General features: G+C 33.3%; 1 protein-coding gene and 1 long non-coding RNA gene across 2 annotated transcripts; one reads left to right on the top strand and one right to left on the bottom strand.

Moving 5' to 3' along the window:
* Positions 1–1,145: 1,145 nt before the first annotated feature.
* LOC130656125 (zinc finger protein-like 1 homolog) lies at positions 1,146–9,086 on the top strand. The gene is made up of 8 exons (XM_057458943.1): positions 1,146–1,368; positions 4,510–4,621; positions 5,001–5,089; positions 5,292–5,405; positions 5,974–6,016; positions 6,633–6,830; positions 7,283–7,409; positions 7,852–9,086. The coding sequence occupies exons 1-8, from the start codon at positions 1,267–1,269 to the stop codon at positions 8,057–8,059; spliced, it is 993 nt and encodes a 330-aa protein (XP_057314926.1). The 5' UTR covers positions 1,146–1,266; the 3' UTR covers positions 8,060–9,086.
* A 10,065-nt stretch (positions 9,087–19,151) lies between these two features.
* LOC130656617 (uncharacterized) lies at positions 19,152–19,487 on the bottom strand. Its single transcript, XR_008984965.1, has 2 exons — positions 19,402–19,487; positions 19,152–19,318 (listed from the first exon to the last, which is right to left on the bottom strand). It is a non-coding gene; the product is annotated as an uncharacterized LOC130656617 (long non-coding RNA).
* Positions 19,488–24,813: the final 5,326 nt, after the last annotated feature.

The raw sequence follows: 24,813 nt of genomic DNA, 5'->3' as shown, positions 1-24,813 counted from the left end.
AAAGTCCTGTTTCGCATTCGCAAATTGTATTAAAAAAACACCTGAGCCTTTTGGTAAGTCAGTACTCTCATGAAAATTGGGATGACATGCCATTGTTTTTACAAAAGTTTGGGGATACATGGAATCACAGCCCCGATATTTACTTGCATGCTCATCTAATTGATTATGTAGCCCGATGCGCGGGCAGAAATGGAGGTAAAAATGTAAACAAACCAAGCAGACACATTACCTCCATTTCTGCGCACGCAGGAAAAACACGACACTATGATTCAGTGTATTTTGGTGCATTTTTGTACACATTCTTGTACGTAAAAAAGCAGGACCATGTGGTAAAAAGACTATTAATAAAATTCAAATAGCTAGCTATAGCTAGTAACTATCTAGCTAGCTAGCTAATAGCTAGACTTTTTGAAAACACCAGATCTAAAAGACACAGAATCTTTTAACTGTATATAGCTAGCTAGCTATAGCTAGCTAACTATAGCTATAGGTCGCTATATTCTCTCTCTTAAAAAACATTGCACCAATTTTAAGCTGAACTTTCGTTTTAAAATGTATTTATTAAATTTGGCGGTCTTTTTTGTGTTTTCCACCTACAGGAATAAGTGCGCATGTCAACGCAAAATATTTAATATATATATATAATATATATATATAGCTATATAAAATATTTGCGGCAACGTCAACAGAAAAATTTTATATAACGCTAGCTAGCTATATTTTACAGATTCCCCACAAAATAATCTTATATAAAAGAACGTAATGCAACAAGAAAATTCACGAAAAATAAAGAAAAGGACATTGCATTAATTCTAATGATGCGATGTGGCTGAAAGACTTCCCCCCCTAACTTCTTCTTATCATCATTAGCTATGTACCGTAATGTATGTATCACCGCAAAAAGATGCTGGTTTCCGTGTTCTATCTTGTGGTGAGTATTGTCAAATTATTATTAAAATTTAGTTGTTAAGTTTGTTTTTAAATAAATTGATTCGATGCTTAGTTGACAGGACAATATTTCTTCAAAAATATTCAAATTCATTATAACCTTCCAGGCCATAAAAATATGAACCATCCGGTAATTAGTTGAGGCTTATCTCGACCCTGAGCTAAACAGGGCTGTGCTTAATTAATAAAAAGGTAAATGGAGTTATATCATGCAAACAAACTGGGTAAAGAAGACATGATATAAAATGGTAGCAAAATTTTGAGACGTGTAGCGGATTCTTTTTCCATTTTCTCCATTAATTTTATTTATTTGAAAACATGGGTGTTTGCAAGTGTAAACAACGTAACGTAACAAACCAGTTTTGCTATGTTTGTCGAATGAATGTGTGCGAATCTTGCATGGTTAAGGACCATCAACGAGTAAGTTAGCTATACTTTTGTGATATGGATTTTTAGACAACACCAGAGTAGAGATTAGCTAGCTAGCTATATGGCTTAGGCTATCTTGCAGTCATCGAAAACTGGTAAGCGTGTACCAATATAAATAATTAACCTTCGTAAACGAAGGAAGAGTCCGTAAAATACTGGGGCTCTTGGTTGTTTTAGTACACCAAAATGAATTTCTAAAAAAGGGATTCTTGCATTTGTAATTGATATTTTTGTATGTTAAAGAGAACAAGACGTATGATATACGTAAACAACCTCGCGAATAAAGTTTACAAAAAGCTGTCAATCAGATTGTGATTTCTGTTATGAAGTTAGAAACGACATATTATGCTATTCAGATAGGCTATAATAGTTGTTACGCACTATGCAGTTATTTTTTCAAAATTGATTTGTGATATCTTTTTGAACGGAAAACTCCTCGAATTTGAAGCCCAGAAGAGGAATGCAGAAAGTTGATGGTTGTCTTCGTTTCTCTCTTACGTAATGTTGTGGAAATTTTGCAGACTACTTTCCAGGCATTTGGGAGACCTTATGTAAGCAACATTCACCTTTGTAAACTTTGATGGAGACACTTTTACTTTACCAGTTAAAATGATTTTGAACACTTATCTTATATAACAGCAAAAAAAAAGAAAAGTAAAAATAATTACCAAGATGAGATTCGAACACACGAATACTCCCGTTTCGGTGCTCAGAGAGGCAAAAATTCCATTCTTGTGGGACACATTTGCGTTTTAATACAAGCTCACGAGCTTGTAATGAAAAGTTGTTTATCAAGTCTTTTATAATTTTTTAAAAAGTTTTTTTCGTTTGTTCTTAAGTGTGTGCTTACTTATAGCAGTTTCCCCCTGACCTTCTGAACTAGCTAAACTTTAAAATTATATATACCCCTTTATTAAAATCTCATCTGTATATATCATCTAGCTATAAGAGTTTTCTTTCTAGCTGTAGTAGGTTATATGGTCCAAATTATGTGATTAAGTCTATTTTATTATTAAATGATTGCAATATTTGACGACTTTTCTCAGATGTAGTCATGTAAATTTTTCTGTTGATCAAAAAACAGACACAACATTACAAAACTTGTAAAGCAAATGACCACAGGGGATCGGTGGAGTGGAGCACACCTTGCGATAAAAAGTTTTTCTTTAAAATATACTTCAGCAGGTCTCTAGTTTCATAATAATGTGTTTGTTTGGCATAATGAATGATTACAAAGATAACACGCGTACATGTAAAGTTACATTCAATCGGTACTGTACAAACTTTTTCCTGCAAGTAAAAGGCCCTTTTTTATCTTTTGTTTATCTTAATTACTCCAATGATCTTTGCGAGAGATATGTTGTGACTGATTTAACAAAAGATTCGCTATAAAACAATACAGTAACTATTTTCTCATAACTGCAAGTTTCATTGTTAAAACTTATTGAAGATAAAATCTTCTCAGGTATACGTGAAAGATTAAAAAAATGTTTGTTACACATGTTTTTTTATATTTTTTTAATGCTTTTAACAAAATTAACATTTTGGGGTACCATTTTGATAATTTTCGAACAACCTACGGTGTTCTATTAGCCTTCTACAGTACCATTTTGACAGTTTTAAAGTGAAGTATGGTGCCGTATTAGCCTTCTACAGCCCCGTTTCAGGGCACACCAGGAAGGAAAATGATACTGCACACCATAACTAATTTAAGAACATTTTGGCATGCGATGTTTACGCATCAAGAAATGTTATGGCGTGTGGTTGCATTTTTATTTTACATATGCTGGAGACAAGTGGGGGATTTTTAAACTTGTGAGCCCCAAACACAGAAACCGAGCATCTGAGCTAGTGACTTTCTCAGTTTTCTTGTCTCCTATAGCCAAAATTATGTTCAAATGAAATATAACTTTTATATTGATCTTATTTAAAATGATCTTTCTAAACACAAGTGAACTGTTTTACAATTCAAGCATTGTTAAATAAACATGAGTAAGAAATTTTAGATCTTTTCATAAAATAAATTTAAAACCTAATGCAGGTTGCTTTAAAATTATCAAAACGGTACCTTAGAAGGTTAATATTGAGTCGTAGTTTGCTTGAAAACTGTGTATGCAGTTATAGATTAACATACACATTTTACCTCATGGCCAATATTTTCTTCATTAAAAAAGTTAACACGATTTAATAAGCGATAATATATACATCATCTTTATCTGCAGAGGTATTGTTTGACTTGTTACCCTTGTTAGGTGTAGCTTTGCTCTGCAAAATAAGAACTGGACACAAATGTTAAGATTTACAGAAATATAGTCACGAAAACAGTGTTGGGACGTTCAAGTAACGTTAGTATGTTTTTTAAATGACATTGATTGGGATTCAGTAACTCCCTCTATTGAATTTTCGTATATGTTTTGGTTTTATTAAACAAAAATTGACTTGACTTCTCAGGTAAGTTTTAAGTACATTCCCTTGAATTATAAGGAGAATTTATGTGAATGTAAGATATGCATGCTTAAAAGCGTACAGCTTCACTAAATGAAAATATTTATTATTTCCCCTATCTGAAAAACTTTTAATTAAAATTTTCTGGGGTTAATTTGACAAAGATATTGCCTCTTTCCGATTAAAAAAATTTTCTTTTCCAATATGGAAAGTTATTCCTGATTTTAAGAAACAATAAACCATCCGTTTTGGCAGGAAGTTTAATAGGGTACTCCTCTACCGGGAGTATTTGCTTTAGTTAATTGTGCAGATCACATTATTAAAAATTAATTATTTCAACTGGCACAGCAAAAGAAGAATAAAAAATGTGAAAGTAGTTCAACTTTGTAAACATTGCTTATATAAAACCTAAATGAAACGTAAAAAGCGATAAAAACAGCTATTTTTGATTTATTTTGTTTTTTATAACCTTTAGCCTATTGTGTGAAATACAAATCTAGCTTCGTAAAAATGACTGTGCTTGAGTAGTCTTGGTAGTAAAAACAGCGACAAAAAAGGAGCCCATTTTAAATTTCTACCGGCTAAAGCCATAGAAAAATAAGGAGATCTTAGATTTGCATAGTTTTTAGATTTTCTTTTAATAAAGCTTGTGTCGTTATGATTATGGTTATTTTTTTTATCTTGCAGTGCATCATAAAATCGTATGTTCATTGGCTTCAAGACAGTGACTTTAGTGCAACATGTTCTCTATGCTTGGATACTATTGATACAGGAGAAGTAGTTAGGTTGACTTGTTATGGTAGGTATATTATGTATGTTCATTTTAATACACTAGTCATTAGCCCATAGAAATTTCACTAGCATCACCTGTCGTTAATATTTCCTGCATCGTTATTTGGTGCATTTTTGCCCACATGTCAACATAAAGTAATGAAATTTAATTAAACGAGGGAATATCACTATGATAAGAGGTGCGTATAATTGCATTTTTCTATACAGACTCCCCGGATTCTCAATTGGCTCACAGATAGACAGACAACGAGTATTATGATATATAATAACTAATAAGATTGCGACAACTCCATGTAAAAAAACATGTAAATGATAACAGATCTATTTTGACAAGAAATAAATTTCCATTTTGAATTTCATCAACGTTTTTGTTTTAATCTTTTTAGATTTATTCCACTGGGATTGTTTAAATGCATGGGCTTTGAAATTTCCTGAAAACACACCGATCACGTCTTACCAATGTCCTGATTGTAAAGTATAATTTTAATTTGCAATATTTTTGAGCTATTATTGTGTATATATTGCCTGCAAAATATGTATAATTAATTCTTCTGCTCAGTTTATTTCAGTTTTCCTTGACTTTCTGTTTGATATTGTCGATGTTCGCTGTGTTTGCATTTAAATGAAGAATTTGTATCAGGACTGGTCAAACAGTACCATGTAACTTATATTTTTAGGCACAACTATTCCCACCATCTGCTCTAGTATCTCCAGTGGCAGATGTCATCCGTCAGCGATTTGCTACTGTTGCTTGGGGAAGAAGAGGATTAGGATTACCCTCACAACACAAAGTATGTGCTACTATACTTTACATATACCTATCAAAATTTTTTAAATATATACCGTAAAGACTTGAGTAATCATATTAACAATTACTTTCAGAGAGGGCACTTATTCACGGAAAGCACTTATGTGTAGAAAGCGCTTGTTTAAGTTATTGTATGCCTTCTGTATATAGTCAAATGGAAGTGAGAAAATGGCTTTAGTCCCAGCCATGCATACCGTATTGGAAAATTTACTATAATATTGACCTAACTAAAAAAAAAGAAAAAAATATGTTTTTAAAGTTTCTGTCTCAGAAAAAAAATCCAAAGAACTTGCCGTTTTTATTTGTTGTTGCTTGGCAGATCTAAGTAAAGTTATTACTCTAAACTTATATAAGCATTACTTTTATTAAAAGAAGGATGAGTGCTTTTAATTAAATTGTATTAAGTGTTTCTTATGCATTTGGTTTAAAAAAAGTAAGTGTTTTTTTTTTAAATATTTTTTTAGAAAATATTTACATGAAGGATATTTGAGCGGTATTTGAGTGTTATTTTTGCTTTGATTTGAACTGTAATCATCTGTATTTCATTAAAGGGTGTAACAAATGCAACAACATTACATGCAACTACACCACAAGGTTTGTCTTTTTGTATATAATACAACCTCATTTCCAGATTTCTTTGTATATAACACAACCTCATTTCCAGATTTCCTTGGTATATAACACAACCTTTTTCTAGTGTCTGTGTGTATTTTGTTTCTTTCAACTGTAAATCACCAAATTAGTGACTATCCTATTTGCTATCATGTAAACTAGAAATGCGAAATATTTTACAGTTTCTTTTAAAATTTCTAGTGATAGGTTATGTTTAATAAAGGCTACTGAAGACTAACTCTAGACTCCAAATTAAGTGTAAAATCCCTTGCTAGATTTTAACATTTTTTACGCCGTGGCGCCCTTGTCTACTGCTCTCAACATCCTGTGTCACGCCGGAAAATCTCTTAGACTTTATGCTGAGACTTTTAGTGTCAAGTTTTTCTCCTCGCTTTCCATAATATATTGCCTTTGGGTTGCAAGCAGTTTACTCACATCTTTCCTTTGCGGAAATTGTTAAAGCGTCTTGGTTTCTTGCAAAATTTTACTTAATTAGCTAAATGCTCAGTTAACTTCTTTAAGAGTAGAATGGATATGATATGACTAAAGACCACATGCTTGATAAAACTTAATGTAATTAGCAATGCGTTTGTTGCAGGTGGGAATGAACCATTGACTTCAACGCCTGCATCCAAATCAAGTTACAAGCCGATTTCATCTGCCATAAAAACACCCTTTGTACCACTACCGAAACACCAACAACAGCTGTATATGCAAGAACAACAACAGCATCATCAACAACAACAAAACATTGGCACAGCTGCGCCTTACAATAGAGAAAAATATCAAAGCGAAGGTATGTACTTCATTATGAAACCATAGTGGAAGCAGTCTTTTCAAGAGATTCACTTTAAGTCACTGCAGTGAATCGCAATTTGTTATGGCTCCCTATTAAATTTATCGGGTTGGTGTTAGAAAATCATAAATATTGCTCCAATGAATTAAATACTGTGGCCACAGACTCTGTAAATTCTTTATTATCCTAATCATCTTCAATAATTTGTTAGTCAATGATTTTCTCCTCAAATTCATATCTACAAATGGTGTAATAATAATCGTTGTTGTTATAACCCAGGCCTTTTATCCAATTTACTGCTTTGAACTTTTTAAATTTAATTATTTTTTTTTAGCGATATGGTTAATATAATTAATTTTAAAAAATAATTTCGTGGCTAATCTTTTCAATTAGTTGAAATAAAGTCAATGCGACTTTACTCTCTGATCAATTTTTTTATTACCTAATTTCAGCATCAAATGCGCGAAAAGTTTACGATACAACGAAACAGGATGATGAAAAGATTACGATGACTTACGATCATGACGATAATAAATACAAACGAAAAGGTTTTAAACATTGGATTGGTAATATGCTCAAGTAAGTACCACAATGCCCTATAGCACCATATCGATTTGTTTTTATAACAATACCTAATAATAATTAATAATAATGCCATTTCATTATCAACATTTATCTTTTTTTGTTTTTTAACTTGAACGATTAGATAACTAGAAAAATTTAAAAAGTTTTCCACCCCCAGGGTAGTTAAGGTAATAAACAAAAAAAAATTCAAGTATTTATTTTTAAGATATGCTAAATATGATTTTTTTTGAGGATATTTTTTTGTTACTATGGTAACCTATGATGTCATTCTGTGTGACTGTGCTTAATTTTTTGGCACCAATGTTTCTTTTTTCACCTCTGACATGAAATAAACCAAAATGAACGAACCCGAGTCTACACACATAAAAACTTTTTTCTTCCTTAGCTTTAAATACTAGTATGTTTCCCAGCTCACTCGTTTTTCTTTTCTCTTTAGCTTACGAAAAAAACCTTTCACTGCGAAGAAAGAAGCCAACCTGACCTTTAAAAGAATGTTCATTTTGTTAATTTTATTCGCCATTACTTTCATGACTATAATTTACTTTATGTCCAGTGTTGGCCGCAGCATGGCGAGGTCGGATCCGATGTTGGATCCGAATTTTAATCCGCATATTAAAGTAGCGCCAGCACAACAGTTGTCCTAGTGGTTGGTTTATCGCATCATGGATTCGATTTGGGTGTGGCTGGTGGAGAAAGAGGTTGTCCCCCTGTATAAGTTGCAGTTTGTCTGCTATAGTGAATTTATTCAAGGCAATAGAAAATTTATTACTAGACCAGATCAGCACATCTTTAGGTTGTTCACAGTTATTTACGAATAAAACAGTTTTTATCTTTGTTATACTACACAAGCGTTCCTTTTTATCCAGAAATAGTTTTATTTTAAAAAATAGAACTCCTGCCGGATTTACTGTCCCGAACTACGTTATGGAAAAAAGTATGAAAGTTTTTTGGAAGTCACCTATAAAATGACACTCATAAATTGTTCATTGTTTTTCCTACAATTTTGTCATTCCCAGGCTCTTCTTCCACCTGCTTAAAGTAAAAAGGCTGGGTAATTAAATTTCAAATTACAAACTTGCATTTTATTCATTATATATTAGCTGCAATCCCTGATTAACCTTTGTAGTGTGAATGGTTTTTTTCATATAAGAAGCGTTCCTATTTCTAAACATCCATGACGTGGACACATTTTATACCTTGATGTTATCAGCTTGTCAATGTTGCAATTTACTTTTTCAATTTCTTTAAAATTTTATGTTCAAGTACTCAGAAGTACCTAATCTCTGACATTACGATTTGTTTGTTTGTTTTTCGTATTACCGTTGTCACCTCTTTTATACACCTGTTAAAATTTTTACATACAACTGTTCCTTAGCAACTAAATGTGCGTCTAAACCCTTCTTTTGATCACTACGCAATGAAACAAAAAATACCCTTCGTTCAAGCTAGAGAAATTTCTATTTTTATCTTCCTGGGTTCAAGAATGTGAAATATTCTTTTTTCGTTGTTTTTTTTTTTTTTTACCCGTTAAATTTAAATATGTGTAGAACTATTTTTCTAAGATTTCTTTCGATGTAAGCAAATTTCGTATAGTGTGCTTAGAAAGTAAGAAAGAAATTGTTGTATATAATATTGGACTGTTATTTAGAAATATAATGTCATTACAACGAACTTTTCGCATTAGTCTGAATGTTAAATTTATATCAATGCGGTATAATATTGTTTACAATGTTCTGTTTTGGCGTGGAAAACAGATTTTAATGTTATTTATACTGAACGTTTTTGCCATTCTGTAGGGGTGTGAGATTTAGCACTTCAAATAACTTTAGAATGGCTTATGTCGGTCATTCGATTTCCCTTGGCTCGTTTTCTCTACCTGTGAATTTCTTCTCGCTGTCCGAAATTGGTATCAAGAAGAAAAGAGTCCTGTGTAGAGGTTGGTGAGACTTGGTAACAATATAGTATAGCATGAAAGAAATTCATAAAGTATCAGTGTTTCAAGAACACGTGTTTTCGCCGCTGACTGTTAAGTGATTCGATTGGTTTGCAAGTTTTACCATGGCAACTCCCAAAATAGGATTTCAAACATTCTTACATAAAAAGTTTTTAAATAGAAAAATATTGAAAGAAAATTTAGTCCTTAATGAAGCAGTATTAAAGGAGTTATAACATTCTCTTCCCCAGGGTTTGTTACCTGATGTTAAACCCGCTGGCGCACACTTGACAGCTGACAAGAGTTAACTAACAAGTTGCTTCGCCGCCGGCCCTTGATGTCACTTGGAACGATGTTGAGATTATAATAACAATCTTACATGGAATAGCAAAGTCCCCGTCAAATTGTATTTGACGTTATTATCGTACGATATTTGTTGGAATTATCGGGTGTCTTTTAACATTTTATTTTATGTCGGAAAAAACATCAAAAATACAGTATTTATACGTGTTGGCTATATGTTTCATGGTTAAGTGTGTTACCATTTTTCATCCTCCGATATTTCTTTATTCTAAATTGTATATCCTGTATCGGTATCATAACTTTGCTGCGTCAGGTGTTAGCGTCAGTATGAATATGAGGATATTACCAAAGAGATATCTCCTTAATATTACTGAACCTTCTTTTCGAGATGAAATATCTTTCACTTTCCCATGCATTGGTATGCCATGTGTGAGGTGTAACCAGTAGCTGTATGCTAGTTCGGGCTATTAATTTACTTGGTAATGCATAATTTGAGACGTTCTGAAAGAAAAACACAACTTTAAGGATCCATGTAAAAAAAAAGTCATATGCAATAACGGCCGCTACGTTTCTTTAGTTAATAACTTTTCAGATAACCAAAATAGTTACGAATTAACGAAGAAATAGACAAAAAGGGTAAAATATCTACCTTAGTTTAATCAGGACCAAATGTTTCTGGTCTGAACTCGATGTATATTATTTCAAAATCCAATCGCAAAACATATACAGCAACATTCCATACTACGTAAACAAAACACAATATTATTTATATTCTAAAGAACTAAATAGAGCTGTTAAAACTTTAAACCGTTTCCTCTCGGCCATCATCAGTAATATAACGTTCACAATGTCTAAAAAGACCAAATATTTGTAACCAAACATTGTCCCATAGCGGAAAAATCAAATTGTAATGCTTACCGAGAGCAATTAAACCTAGATATTTCCATAATGCATTTCTTTTCACAATACTGTATACCATACCAAGTGCAGCTCCAAAAAATGCAATAACATTTGAGACCTAAAAAAATCCTTATTTATTACAATGTTCTACAGTCATATTTTAATGATTCAAAAAAGTTACATATAACCGTCAAACCTGTCTTACCAGACACCAAAGAAAATTGTCCGTTATATACGCTTGGGCTCAAAAAATTAGGCGTTTACTAGGAAACATTTAGCAACTAACGATGTGTAGTTAGTTAGTTGTAGATGTGTAGTTTAGTTTCTTTTATTTTTTAAAATTATTAAAAATTATCAAAGAAGCGTTTAGTAAAATGGAAAGTTTTTTTCAGCAATATGGTGCGATTGACAGGAAATTCTCTTTAGTCCGCTTAAAAAAGTGTCCGCTGAAACTGGTTTCCTCTGCGTTTGACCGAAACTTCACTACTTGTAGATTTGTTCGCTGCTGTCCAGCCTGACGATATTTGATTTAAGAACTTCTAAATATTTATATCAACTTACCAGAGGAAATAGACTGTAATTCTGAGAAGAATTTTCCGGTCGATGTAGTTTGCCTATTTGAACAAAATCATTGATGACCAGACCGAAATTGCACGCCGCGATACCCAGAGCTAGTGTTATTAAAATTTCTTTCCGAAAAATTCCAGCAAGCGAATGCTTGTCGATTTGTCTTTCATCCTAAAATACATAAATAAAATGAAACCCCGCTTAATCGTGACATAGAGATAACATATCTTTTATTATATTTCTATCAGAATCATCCTGACAAAAAGACCTTTTATATCAAAAAATTGGAGTTGGGTGACGCGGTAAGGCATCAAAGAAAATTTAATCCACAACATTTGATTTGCGTGTTTATTCGATTGCTCAACAAAACTTGTGGAATATTTTCATTTCGTATAGCGGTGTTTTTTAAGCGTTTCCACATGCAATTACAATTTATGTGCTACCTGCTTAACATAGCTTAGGTACGTTAAGATAATTGTTATGTTATTTTGAATAAATTTAATCACTACATCTCTCGAAAAGGTACTGTCCCTGGACATACCCAATCTAAATAAGTGCCGTGGCACACATTCGAGTAAATACTGTAAGCTAGTTTAAATGTAAAAAGCTGAACTGGACTCCTTTACGAATAATTGCCCCAAACGTATTCCTCCATGTACTAAGCTAGCGGTCGCGGCGCTTTTAAAGTTTTACAGGTAACTTTGTCTTCCTTTTATTTGAAAGAGTAAGTCCAAATCAGCTGTACTTTTTAAGGGCACAAATTTCTTATTAGGGCGAATAATGTCTAAATGATATGGACTTACTATTTCCAAACGGCGAATCATGGCTTCACTGAGTTCCAGTTTTGTCTCAAGCGCCACACATGTTCAACAACTATGCCAACGAGTTTTTAATGACGTCAGATTAAAAATATTACAAGTGACGTCACTATGTGTTGTATTAGTTTCCAGTCTTCTAAGGCGCATGTACTTGGTTCCATCATTAATGTGGCTTGTTAATAAAAAAAAATACATACAGCTTACTATGCATTGAATGAATTCCCTCCAGCATTCGAAGATGCATTGTTGTTAGGACACAGAAGGAGAGTTTTTCTCCATTGACACCTCGTTATGGCGAACTTGACGTCAATGTCTTTCAAAATGAAAATGATTTCGAAAATCACAATTCATGCGCTTTTACCAAAAAAATCACCTGAAAGCGATATAATATAAGGTTAGCATATTGCGACAGATTTTATACTGAACGTCATACAGTACAACTTTTCTATAGTGGATATCATTGAGACCGAAGAAATTGTCTGCTGTAGGCAAGTGTCCACTGCATCAAAATTAACTTACAATGTAAGTTAATTAACCGTAAGAAATCAACCGCAAAGTATGTAAAAAAGGCCGGTTTTCGGAAAAGAAAGAGCCAAAGACGATAAAAAACAGTTAACCTCCTTATAACGGACATGCTTTACAGAACCAGGTCCACCACTTTTTTCAGGAACAAATAAAATGCCGCCCTGGTGCAACCTCATACCCAAGGCCTTTTTTGATATAAGAATTTGGTTTGTTATGAGGATGTGATGTCGAGGTATAAACGATCAGGAGTCTACTGTTAACTTCGTCCCCATTGACACATTCAGCCGTCATGCAAGCGGCTTTGACATCAGGCAACAAACCCTGGGGACGAGGATGTTTGGGGACTGGGATTTCTGGTGCGTGTTCAGTTCCTTTTGTGGTCAAGGATCATCGGGGCAGAATGTAGGGTCAAAGGGGAAAGTGAAAGTTGTTGGTAAAACGCAAAACACGATGACAATTTTCACAAGTATGCTGGTAGACAGGATACCTGTCTCTCTTTCCTGCTCTCACGCTTTGATGTCTATCCTGCTGTTGTAATCCTGCTTTTTTAGCGCGCTGTTCTTCTTTTCTCTTATCAAAAATATTAAAAGGGAAAATGATAAGTTTATAGTTTACTAGACTAGACTATAGCTAGCTAGGCTTAGGTAAAGCTAGCCGTACCTAACAGCCGTACCTAAGCCGTACCTTAGCCGTACGTAACTACACTTTTCTTTTTAAGGTGAGGTAATGTATTTTAATGGAAAAAACTGAGCTAATCGTAGTGGTAAATTTGTTGTGTCACTGAATTTCTGTTTCTCAATCGCCAATGAACCCGCAAAATACGAAAAATGTTAACGAAACATCTTGCTCTTATAGAAACCAAACGGGGGAGAGCGCGGGAAGGTGATTCCCAAATCGACAAATTAAGTACGGCCGGCAATAAAAAGGTGGTTAGTACGAGCGGTGAACTTCAATGCGACTTATCAAGTAAAGTAAAATAAAGGGGATAGGTAAGGAAAAGAGAGGAAAAATATGAAAATTATAAGACAACATATATTTTACGGTTGGGTCCTATCATATAAGAAACAACTTTAAAGGCTAAAATATGTACAATAAAAACGAAATTAAGTTAAGTACGGCTAGCTAAAATAAGGTACGGCTGGACCATATTAAGGTACGGCTAGGTCCTATCGTATAAGAAACATCTTCAAATGCTAAAATTGTTCCATAAAAACGAAATTAGGTTAAGTACGGCTAGCTAAAATAAGGTACGGCTGGAAAATATTAAGGTACGGCTGGGTCCTTTCCTATAAGAAACAACTTTAAAGGCTAAAATCTGTACAATAAAAACAAAATTAAGTTAAGTACGGCTAGCTAAAATAAGGTACGGCTGGACCATATTAAGGTACGGCTAGGTCCTATCGTATAAGAAACATCTTCAAATGCTAAAATTGTTCCATAAAAACGAAATTAGGTTAGGTACGGCTAGCTAAAATAAGGTACGGCTGGAAAATATTAAGGTACGGCTGGGTCCTTTCGTATAAGAAACATCTTTAAATGCTACAAATGTTCCATAAAAACGAAATTAAGTTAAGTACGGCTAGCTAAAATAAGGTACATCTGGATCATATTAAGGTACGGCTAGGTCCTATCGTATAAGAAACATCTTCAAATGCTAAAATTGTTCCATAAAAACGAAATTAGGTTAGGTACGGCTAGCTAAAATAAGGTACGGCTGGAAAATATTAAGGTACGGCTGGGTCCTTTCGTATAAGAAACATCTTTAAATGCTACAAATGTTCCATAAAAACGAAATTAAGTTAAGTACGGCTAGCTAAAATAAGGTACGGCTGGAAAATATTAAGGTACGGCTGGGTCCTTTCGTATAAGAAACATCTTTAAATGCTACAAATGTTCCATAAAAACGAAATTAAGTTAAGTACGGCTAGCTAAAATAAGGTACGGCTGGATCATATTAAGGTACGGCTAGGTCCTATCGTATAAGAAACATCTTCAAATGCTAAAATTGTTCCATAAAAACGAAATTAGGTTAGGTACGGCTAGCTAAAATAAGGTACGGCTGGAAAATATTAAGGTACGGCTAGGTCCTATCGTATAAGAAACATCTTCAAATGCTAAAATATGTACAATAAAAACGAAATTAAGTTAGGTACGGCTAGCTAAAATAAGGTACGGCTGGAAAATATTAAGGTACGGCTGGGTCCTATCGTATAAGAAACATCTTCAAATGCTAAAATATGTACAATAAAAACGAAATTAAGTTAAGTACGGCTAGCTAAAATAAGGTACGGCTGGACCATATTAAGGTACGGCTAGGTCCTATCGTATAAGAAACATCTTCAAATGCTAAAATTGTTCCATAAAAACGAAATTAGGTTAAGTACGGCTAGCTAAAATAAGGTACGGCTGGAAAATATTAAGGTACGGCTGGGTCCTTTCCTATAAGAAACAACTTTAAAGGCTAAAATCTGTACAATAAAAACAAAATTAAGTTAAGTACGGCTAGCTAAAATAAGGTACGGCTGGACCATATTAAGGTACGGCTAGGTCCTATCGTATAAGAAACATCTTCAAATGCTAAAATTGTTCCATAAAAACGAAATTAGGTTAGGTACGGCTAGCTAAAATAAGGTACGGCTGGAAAATATTAAGGTACGGCTGGGTCCTTTCGTATAAGAAACATCTTTAAATGCTACAAATGTTCCATAAAAACGAAATTAAGTTAAGTACGGCTAGCTAAAATAAGGTACATCTGGATCATATTAAGGTACGGCTAGGTCCTATCGTATAAGAAACATCTTCAAATGCTAAAATTGTTCCATAAAAACGAAATTAGGTTAGGTACGGCTAGCTAAAATAAGGTACGGCTGGAAAATATTAAGGTACGGCTGGGTCCTTTCGTATAAGAAACATCTTTAAATGCTACAAATGTTCCATAAAAACGAAATTAAGTTAAGTACGGCTAGCTAAAATAAGGTACGGCTGGATCATATTAAGGTACGGCTAGGTCCTATCGTATAAGAAACATCTTCAAATGCTAAAATTGTTCCATAAAAACGAAATTAGGTTAGGTACGGCTAGCTAAAATAAGGTACGGCTGGAAAATATTAAGGTACGGCTAGGTCCTATCGTATAAGAAACATCTTCAAATGCTAAAATATGTACAATAAAAACGAAATTAAGTTAGGTACGGCTAGCTAAAATAAGGTACGGCTGGAAAATATTAAGGTACGGCTGGGTCCTATCGTATAAGAAACATCTTCAAATGCTACAAATGTTCCATAAAAACGAAATTAGGTTAGGTACGGCTACCATTGATCAAAATTAAAGTACGGCTGCACATCTATTTAAAGTAAAATAAATTGTATAGCTGAAAATATAAAAAATATTACCCAAGAAACAAAATGTTTTAACAAATACGAACACGATAATATATAATTATATTTTAATAAATATCACTATCAGTGTCAGATTGATTGCTTACATTCTCTAACGTTTCCATTTCTAGGACCAAATCTGTAACAGATCTATCCGATCTTGATGCAATATATCGAAACGCTAACAACTGTAAAAGAAAGATGTCGATAAAATCAAAGGTCGTAAAGAGTGATTTAGAGGTAGCTGGGATAGATACAGGCCAGTTCTGTTTAAAGTCAGTCAGTGTGACTCTTAACCCAATTGCCAAACAATTCAAAAAAATACTGGGTAAGAACTTGGCCAGGGCTTCCTTCCTTGACGCTGCTAATGACATTCTCTCCATATTACTTCGATATTGTCGACTTCTGATGATAGTGGCGATGCTTTTATCGAAGGTTTCATCATTGACTGTTGCACAACAGTAAGAACGTATAAAGGACGCTTCAGAACAAATAAATTTCAAAACATGCTTACATATATTTTCAGAAAGTTGATATGAAATATCATTTTGAAAAAGACGTTGCATGTCTTTAACTACTTTGTTTGTTGCAATCTCCTTTACAAAAAGTGTTTCGTCTGATTCAACAAGGCACGAAAAATGCGAGCTGGGATGGCTGTCCAGCGTGATCAGCTTTAAGTATGAGAAACGGGACTCTAAAAAGGCTTTAATCTGTCGTAAACAACCATCTGTATTCTCCAAATCGATTGCAATCAAACATTGAGCTACCAAAAGCAATTGCCGAAACTTATATGGATAAGTCAGGATGTTTCTCTTGTTCAGAAGACCGAATAGTACTTCGCAACAAATAGCATGTGTTTGATGAGATTGAGATGTTTCATTTTCCGATTTTTTCAATTTAACAATAGAAAATGTATCTTTTGGATAGATCCCTGTCCTTTGTAAATAAAGAACATTTGCAAAATGAATAAGTTTTACAAATGTCACACCTGAAATAGAAAATAAGAAGAAATTATATTTATGCTTTTCAAAAAACATCTCCTACTGCTTTAAATCATTTTACTAGAACGAACGTGTACGCATGTAAAGCCGTAAAACAACATAATGCATTTCTAGGTTAAAATTTAGAACAAGTTAAGAACAGTATCTTAGTAGGTAAGAACATTTGTCACAAAAATCAAAGAACCTGTGTTACCTGTTTCCTGACTTTAAAGAACGCTTCAAGAACACTTTTAGCCTTATAACCTCATTACATTTAAAAAGTTTAAAAACGCTACAAAATAGCAGTGAATTAACAATAAAACTAACTTGAATTCAAAAACGTTTCATTGCCAATATTGTAAAATTTGACTTCGTTGATATCAATTAAAAGAATACCATATGGAAGTACAAGGAACACCAAGTCAGTCCTTAAGCTTTTCTTATCTTTTATTGCTGTCTTCGCCAACATCGATTCTAAGCTCTGGTTATCGAAATCAGTTGGTGAATTAAAAGCAAGAACGCAGCAAAATGACCCACGATGCCAGCATAATGTTGCATAATGTTGGCGAGAACAAATTTGAAACCTTGTCTTCATGAACTTGCTTTTCGATAACAGCTTTTTTTGTGTAGTACAATTGCGTGTAATGTTTTTTAAATGGAGAATCATCTGCCATTATGTATGACTGTTCCTCGGTCCCAACTTCTCGCTACTTTTTCTTATCAGAATCAAAATCTCCGCATTCTGCTTCAATAAGGACAACTCATAACACGGGCTGACCACATTTGACAACATACCGAAAATACCAGGCGTGATTTTGCATGTTTAAACTAGTATGCCAAGAAGTGTACTTCATCTGAGCATAAAATATTTTTTAGGTGTTGAAAATAGAAAATAGTAGTGTATATTTTGCTCTTGTAATAGAAAAAAAGAGTGTGTGAGGAATGAAGTGACAGTTTTTTTTGTAAAAACCACCTAGACTTGGATTCTCTTGGTTATTATTTTTCATCTTATTTGTTAATGTGTTAGCGCATTCTCATTTTAATTCTGTCAAGAAATATTTTTTTATGTTTGTTGGTTGTTTTTAGAAAAATCAGTAAAATTTTGCCCTTGAGTATAGTTGTTATTTCGTTCTTATTTGTCAATAATTTTTAACCTTATTGTTCTTATAAAAAATTGTTTTTATAAAAAGTGTATATGCTGAATTAAATCGGGACACAGTTAACACAATCAAAATTAAAAATCAAAAACCTTTACTCACACATTGTTCGCGGCTTTATTAGGTTCTCCCTTTTTCTTATCGTTTTCCATCATTAAAATAACGTGCACTCATAAACAACAACGAATATTAAAATTTTTTAAAAGTTCTCTGGTTTTATATAAAAAGTTTACATCTCTTCCATTAACTATAACATCCAACGAATAAAAACGCGTGTGTCCTTCAACTGGCGAAAACGTTAATTCTACTCCTTATTCAGACATTCACTGTCTATACCTCAGTTAGAGAGAAGATTTACCGCATCACTTTCAAAGTAGCATTTTTTTATTTTCCTGTGCAGAAAACAATGTGGAGCCAACCTAGTAGAGCATATTGCATACAATTTTTTTCTTAACCTCGCCCGCACTTTACTTTCCAGTAAACTCTACTTCTTCTACGTACTTATTGTTTTTCGTTTATATTAATTTTTTTTTAGCATTTGAAGTTGTTTCTTATATAATAAAATCCAGCCTTACCTTAATATGGTCCAGCCGTACCTTATTTTAGCTAGCCGTACCTAACTTAATTTCGTTTTTATTGAACGTTTTTAGCATTTGAAGTTGTTTCTTATATGATAGGTCCCAGCCGTACCTTAATATTGTCCAGCCGTACCTTATTTTGGTTAGCCGTAACTAACTTAATTTTGTTTTTATTGAACGTGTTTAGATTTTGAAGTTGTTTCTTATATGATAGGACCCAGCCGTACCTTAATATGGTCCAGCCGTACCTTATTTTGACTAGCCGTACCTAACATAATTTCGTTTTTATTGAACATTTGTAGCATTTAAAGTTGTTTCTTATATGATAGGACCCAGCCGTACCTTAATATTTTCCAGCCGTACCTTATTTTGGCTACCCGTACCTAACATAATTTCGTTTTTATTGAACGTTTTTAGCATTTGAAATTGTTTCTTATATGATAAGACCCAGCCGTACCTTAATATTATCTAGCCGTACCTTATTTTGGCAACCGTATTTAAATTTAGCTAGCTGTAGTCACTTTTCGCGCTAGCTCTAATATTGTCCGCAGCGTAATAATGTTCAATCTTACTTTACTAATGTTTTTCATACATTCAATTTTAAAAATCTCTTTTGTATTTGTATTAAAATCATTTTATAAAAATTATAATACATGTAAGATATATTATTATCGGTATTTCATCATTGAGGATTCCCTGGGGGTTACTGGGGCTCGACGATGGAGTGCTCCATTTTGCATCATTTTTATCGGCATAGATATTCACCTAAAAGACGAAATAAAAGTTAGACAATTTAACTTTGATATACATTAACTACTAATTTTAAGCTTAGAAGCAAGTGGTCTTACACAGAGCTGCTAATTACGAATTTTCTTAAGTACGGCTAAGGTACGGCTAAGGTGCGGCTGTTAGGTACGGCTAGCTTTACTTAACCGCTAGCTAGACTAGTATGCTTTGTGAAATTTGTAACATGATATTTATATTTACAAGGGGTCACTCACATACTTTTTTAGCATCATTTGTGCTTAACGTGTGGGTTGGTTATAGCTAGCTAGCTAGCTAGCCATAGTATTTTGGATGGTAAAAGCCAAAGGGTCATATTTTTTTACTTCTCTTTTTTTTATTCTTCCCCTACTTATTTTTACTTCCTTCATCTTTTTCTTTTACTTTCCGCTTATATATTCTTTCACTTCTCGCGTTAGAGCTAGATAGCTATATATTTTGTGTATATGACCCTTCAGGGCTATTGTATATATCTATTACCCATGCTGACAATAATGACTAAATATGTTTTCTTAACTCCAAAATGAAATTATGTAGTTATTATGTAGCTAGTCTAATTATCAAACCATTTTTCTGAGTTGCCAATTTTCAAGTCTAAAATGTACAGGTATTTAAAGCTTATTGCATAAAAGTCACACTATTTAAATCTACTACAATTGAGTACTAGCTTATCGTAATTTATCCTATCTTGTGTCGTATATGAAGTTGAGATATGGTTGATTATCAAGACTACAACTTACGACATTATGGTCATTGAAGACGGTCATTTTGGATGATCATCTTGAACTATTGCAAGGTTTCAACAAGTGCAGAATGTGTCTTGTCTGTCTTGCATTGCTCAATTAGTATATAACTAGGCCCTGGGAAAATCGGTAACATTTAACGCTATAACGTTAATAACGCTAATACAAACTTTTTTGTAATGATAGTAACGTTAAGATAATAATAAGAATTAACGTTAAAATAACACTATTAACGTTAAAAAGCATGATTACGCAATTTTGATTTTTCGTGTGCTGGCAAAATTTGTTTTTTAGCCAATGTCAAATAATGCGAACAGAGATGAGACCTTTGGACACTTTAGATGTCAGAATTATTGAATAGTCCTGGTCTTTTTAATCCACAAGCAAGCCTATTCATAGCCGACCTGACCATCCTAGCTAATTCAACGACTCCTGGCTTAGTTAAAAGAACTACGTAGACATAAATCTCTTTTGCCTGACCCCTTCGTCGTTGGTAACCAGGTCTTATACAAGAAATCCAGCCATGTGGTTCTTAACTAATGTGGAGGTAAACGCTGACGGAGCATGGATGAAGCAAGTCTGCAAAACTACACTTACAGGCGGAACAGACATTATATCATGGATTTAATTGTAGATAATTTCTTCCTTTGACAAAACAATTGGAAACCATAGCAGGTCCGAATTTAATGGATTCTTTTCTTTATGCCACAAGTGTTATTCAAACAATTTTAAACAATTTCTATATAAACTTTGCTAAAATGTAGCTGAATTTTCTGAATGAATTTTGAAGTTTTATTTAAGCCACATGGATAAAGATCTTTTTTAATTTGAAAACGAAGCATATTTTTGCCTATTTGCTTGTGACCTGAAATGCTTAATAATATTTACATGTTCTGCATATAATATGTTTCCAGCTTTTGCTCCTTGATATAGTTGCCCCCTTAAATGTAATACTACATTTCACATTGATCACAGAGAATCCAGTCAACTTTTTGCTCTTATCTTCAACGCTTGCTAATTTGACACTTTTCATTTTCATCCACACTTTTGTCAGAGCTAAAGTTATACCTTCAATGACTTCCTCCTCTGTCTTGCTTTCTTCTGTTTGACTTATATTTTGCTGGCAGTTTTTTTTCCTTGTGATCTTTTTGTTAACCTGTCCATTCTACCTCCCATATCATCTTCATTGTTCAACTTACATTCCTTGTTCAGGTCTACTTCACATAAAGAGATGTTCCGCGCCTACAATTACACTACTTGTCTTACACTTGTTTCTTCTCTCCTTTGCCATATTCTCATTTTCTACCTTCTGCTTATTTTTCTCTTTCTTCTTGCTTTCACGCTCTTTCTTATGCCTAGCCTTTGCTTCTTCCTTACCCCTAGCCTTTGCTTCTTCCTCTGCCTTCTTGGTATCTAACTTTTCTCTGAATAATTTTTTGTGCTTAAGCTTGTTAGCACATGTGCTTTAGTTATTATTCTCTCATTCCTTTCTTTTTTTCAGGTGAAGCAGGACAAATTAAAGAATCATTTAAAGAATGTGGTATCATTCTAGATGCAGGCCATTTCTTGAATAAAACTATGCCAGAGCTACAAAAAGCACCCGCTAAAAAAATTACGAGTGCTATGGTGTGCGAAAAATTGCACTCATAAGCAAAATTTACAAGTGTGATGTGAATATTTGCAAGTGTGATTCACACTTGCAAATATTCGTTATTCGTTTTAAACGTTATATGTTATTTAAGCTGTATAGAAATGAATTTTGTAAAACCATGGTAAAACGTATTAACCACAAGTGCAAGGTTGAAACAACGTTGAACGCGATGATGTGTTAGTAGATTCGCTACATGTTTTTGGCATTAAATATATTTCTAGACATTTTTGATTTCTCTTTCCCCTTTTTTAAACTTTATTCAACATGTTTTTTCTTTGGTAGTACATCACGAAAACATTCGTCCGAAAGCTGTATTAAGGTACAGGACACCTAACCTCTCCCATGTTCTGGTTATATTTAACTTGCATGGGTGCGCACTCTTCTCGCAGTATTCTCTGTGACAAAGGAGGTCGGACTGACTTGGGGAATGGTTCCAAATAGTCTTCGGTCTTTCGTTCGAGTCTCAGTGTAATGCAACAGCCAAGCATAAGAGTGTCAGCATGAATAAAAGGGGCCGACTTTAATGTTCTCTATACTTTTTAAACAAATCAATCACGAAGAAATGAATGTTATGTAATCAGCTTAATAGCCTTTTTCATCGCTCTATAATATTTTAGAAAAAGAAAAAATTCACGAGTGCGATAAAAAGCACTTGTTGCTTTGGTTTTAGGGTCACATGTTCCACAAGGAGGCATAGCAACTGTGCTTTCATTAAATGATGGTAAATTAAATATAGGTGCAGAGTTGACATTTGATCCTCCAGGACACATGTTATTGTAATATAATGATTATAAATTTGAACTTTTAATTAGGCTTGAAGTTGCAAGCAGGTTAATCTTGGGTGACTGCAATGGATGATGTTATAGTCATGTCAATGTTTAATTCTTGATTTGTGTAAGAAAAATAAGAAGGATTTAACTTTCTTTTATCTATAGCGTCTGAATTAACCGCATAATTCCACATTTTGGAAACCCCTGCTTGATAGTGCTATTATAATCCTCCCTTCAAGGTCTCTTTAAAGACTGCATTAGGGTTCTTTTTTAGACATTTGCTAGCTGTTTGTTACTAAGCAATGCTAATTTAATCATATCAGTGATGCGTGAAAAGCATGTTTTTAAAGGACGGAAAATTTTAACCATCTAATGGCTGCAATATGTTAGTTGTATGTGGAGGGATAAATGAATCTGATTTTCAGCTAAGAAATCGATCATGTCAATGCCTAGGTGCGAACCATACCCATCTAGGATAAGTAATAGGGGTCGCAGTGTTTTGAATGAATGTTTGTTAATCCATTTTATGAATAGTTCCACATCCATATAGCCTTTTAGTGTTACATCATATGGGGCACCATCAGGTCCAGTTCTAACATAGATCCCAGAAGTGTATGGCTGTTTAACTATTATGAATGACAATAAAGCATGACCAGTAGCGGAGACAGCTATAAGCTGTGATTTGCTCCCTGACCCCTTTACTCTCTGAATGTGCCTATTTTAATTTTACCTTAACGACAGTACAACAATTTAAGAAACCATGCGACTTTTGCCTTGATCAAGCTTGTCTAGCTTATGCAATGTTATTTCTTTTCGATGTCTTAGTTTGAATTTTAACCACAAGTGTTTTCAGAAACAATGTTTGGATTAAAACAGTTGCTTTTTTTCTTTTTTGCAATACTCAAGGCAAAAGCTTTTATAATCGGAACTGACAGGGGATGTGCTATTGAGTACCAATACCAAGATTTTGAACGTTTTTCATAATGGCAGAACCATTAGTCTGTCAGATAGCAAAACTGTCCATGCAAGGGTTTTTTTTGGTAGTATTTATTGTGAGGAAGTAAGGTGTCCAGAGATCTATCCTGAGTTAGACATGTATACGCTAAATGGTGTCTTAGTTTTGCCATTAGGTTTACAGTTCCAAATTTGCATCAATAAGTTGCTTTTCGTGCTTCTCTGTAGCACTTTTTTACCTTTACACTGTTAAAATCTTCATAAATACTTGGTCTTTTATCTCAAACTATACAGGTGTATTGAGTAAAAAATTTTTTCAAGATAGCAAGATTTAAAAAACTTTGTTGTTTTATATTTGCGTGTTTTATCTTTTATATATCTTTTAACAAGTGTAAACATATAACACAGTAAAAATCTTTATGTTTTATATATATATATATATATATATATATATATATATATATATATATATATATATATATATATATATATATATATATATATATATATATATATATATATATATATATATATATTAAAAATGTAATTTTGAACGTAAGTACACAGACTTAGTTGTCTTGTTTCGTTTCAGGAATGTAGAATATACATGTCCTAGTTGCAGTACACCCATAGATGAGAACAAAGTAAGTGTATTTTTAAAAAGCCTATCAAGCAGAAGAATCCAAAGAAAGTAAAATCATAGCATGCATAAATTGAGGTCTTAACTTAACACAGGCTTTTATCTATTTGATAATAGTCTGTTTTAGTGTGTTATGAAAAGGCGAAATGATGTGCACAGCTGAAACTCTTTGTTTTTTATTATAATTATTATTTTTATTAAAATTGTTTACCCAAAATAGCCACTTTTGTTCCTATTAGTACTGCTATCAAGAAACCCCTGTGAAGTGGGTCCTAGTGCATTTAAAGCGCCCATTTTGGCTTCGAAAGTTGTGCGAAAACAGCATTCACTGAACCGAACCACCACCTAAGATATCTGTCCTATTCTGGGCCTGAATGCTAAGCAGAAAGTTACAGGCATTTAACATTGGGTTTCTATTTTGTTAAAAAAGTTTTGAATTATTCCCGCCCTTTCAAAGAAATTAACAAAAACAATTTTATGTTACGAATAACAATAAATTTCAATAAATTGTTTTTGCAGGTGATGTCTTTGGTTTGATGACCATTTTATTACCGTCTTTAATTGAAATTAACAATTAAGTCTTCCTTTGGCATTAACAAATCAAGTTATATTAATAAAAAGATTGTTTTGATATTTAAATTTGGGGCATTCCAATTTTGCCTGAAGCATGATGTGCTTACGTTTTGCTAAAATTGTTAGAAACTAAAAAATGTTTGAGG

The sequence above is a fragment of the Hydractinia symbiolongicarpus genome, chromosome 9 (genome assembly GCF_029227915.1).
Source record: "Hydractinia symbiolongicarpus strain clone_291-10 chromosome 9, HSymV2.1, whole genome shotgun sequence".
NCBI classification, from domain to species: Eukaryota; Metazoa; Cnidaria; class Hydrozoa; order Anthoathecata; family Hydractiniidae; genus Hydractinia; species Hydractinia symbiolongicarpus.
Note: the sequence above shows the minus strand (reverse complement) of the source record. Positions and strands in the feature narration are given on the sequence as shown.

Bases quoted from the DNA above. Each gene is read 5' to 3' on its own strand.
- LOC130656125 (XM_057458943.1), top strand. From the start codon at position 1,267: ATGGGTGTTTGCAAGTGTAAACAACGTAACGTAACAAACCAGTTTTGC. The intron at 6,831-7,282 runs GTATGTACTTCA...ACCTAATTTCAG, and splicing joins AGAAAAATATCAAAGCGAAG to CATCAAATGCGCGAAAAGTT. The intron at 7,410-7,851 runs GTAAGTACCACA...TTTTCTCTTTAG, and splicing joins TGGATTGGTAATATGCTCAA to CTTACGAAAAAAACCTTTCA.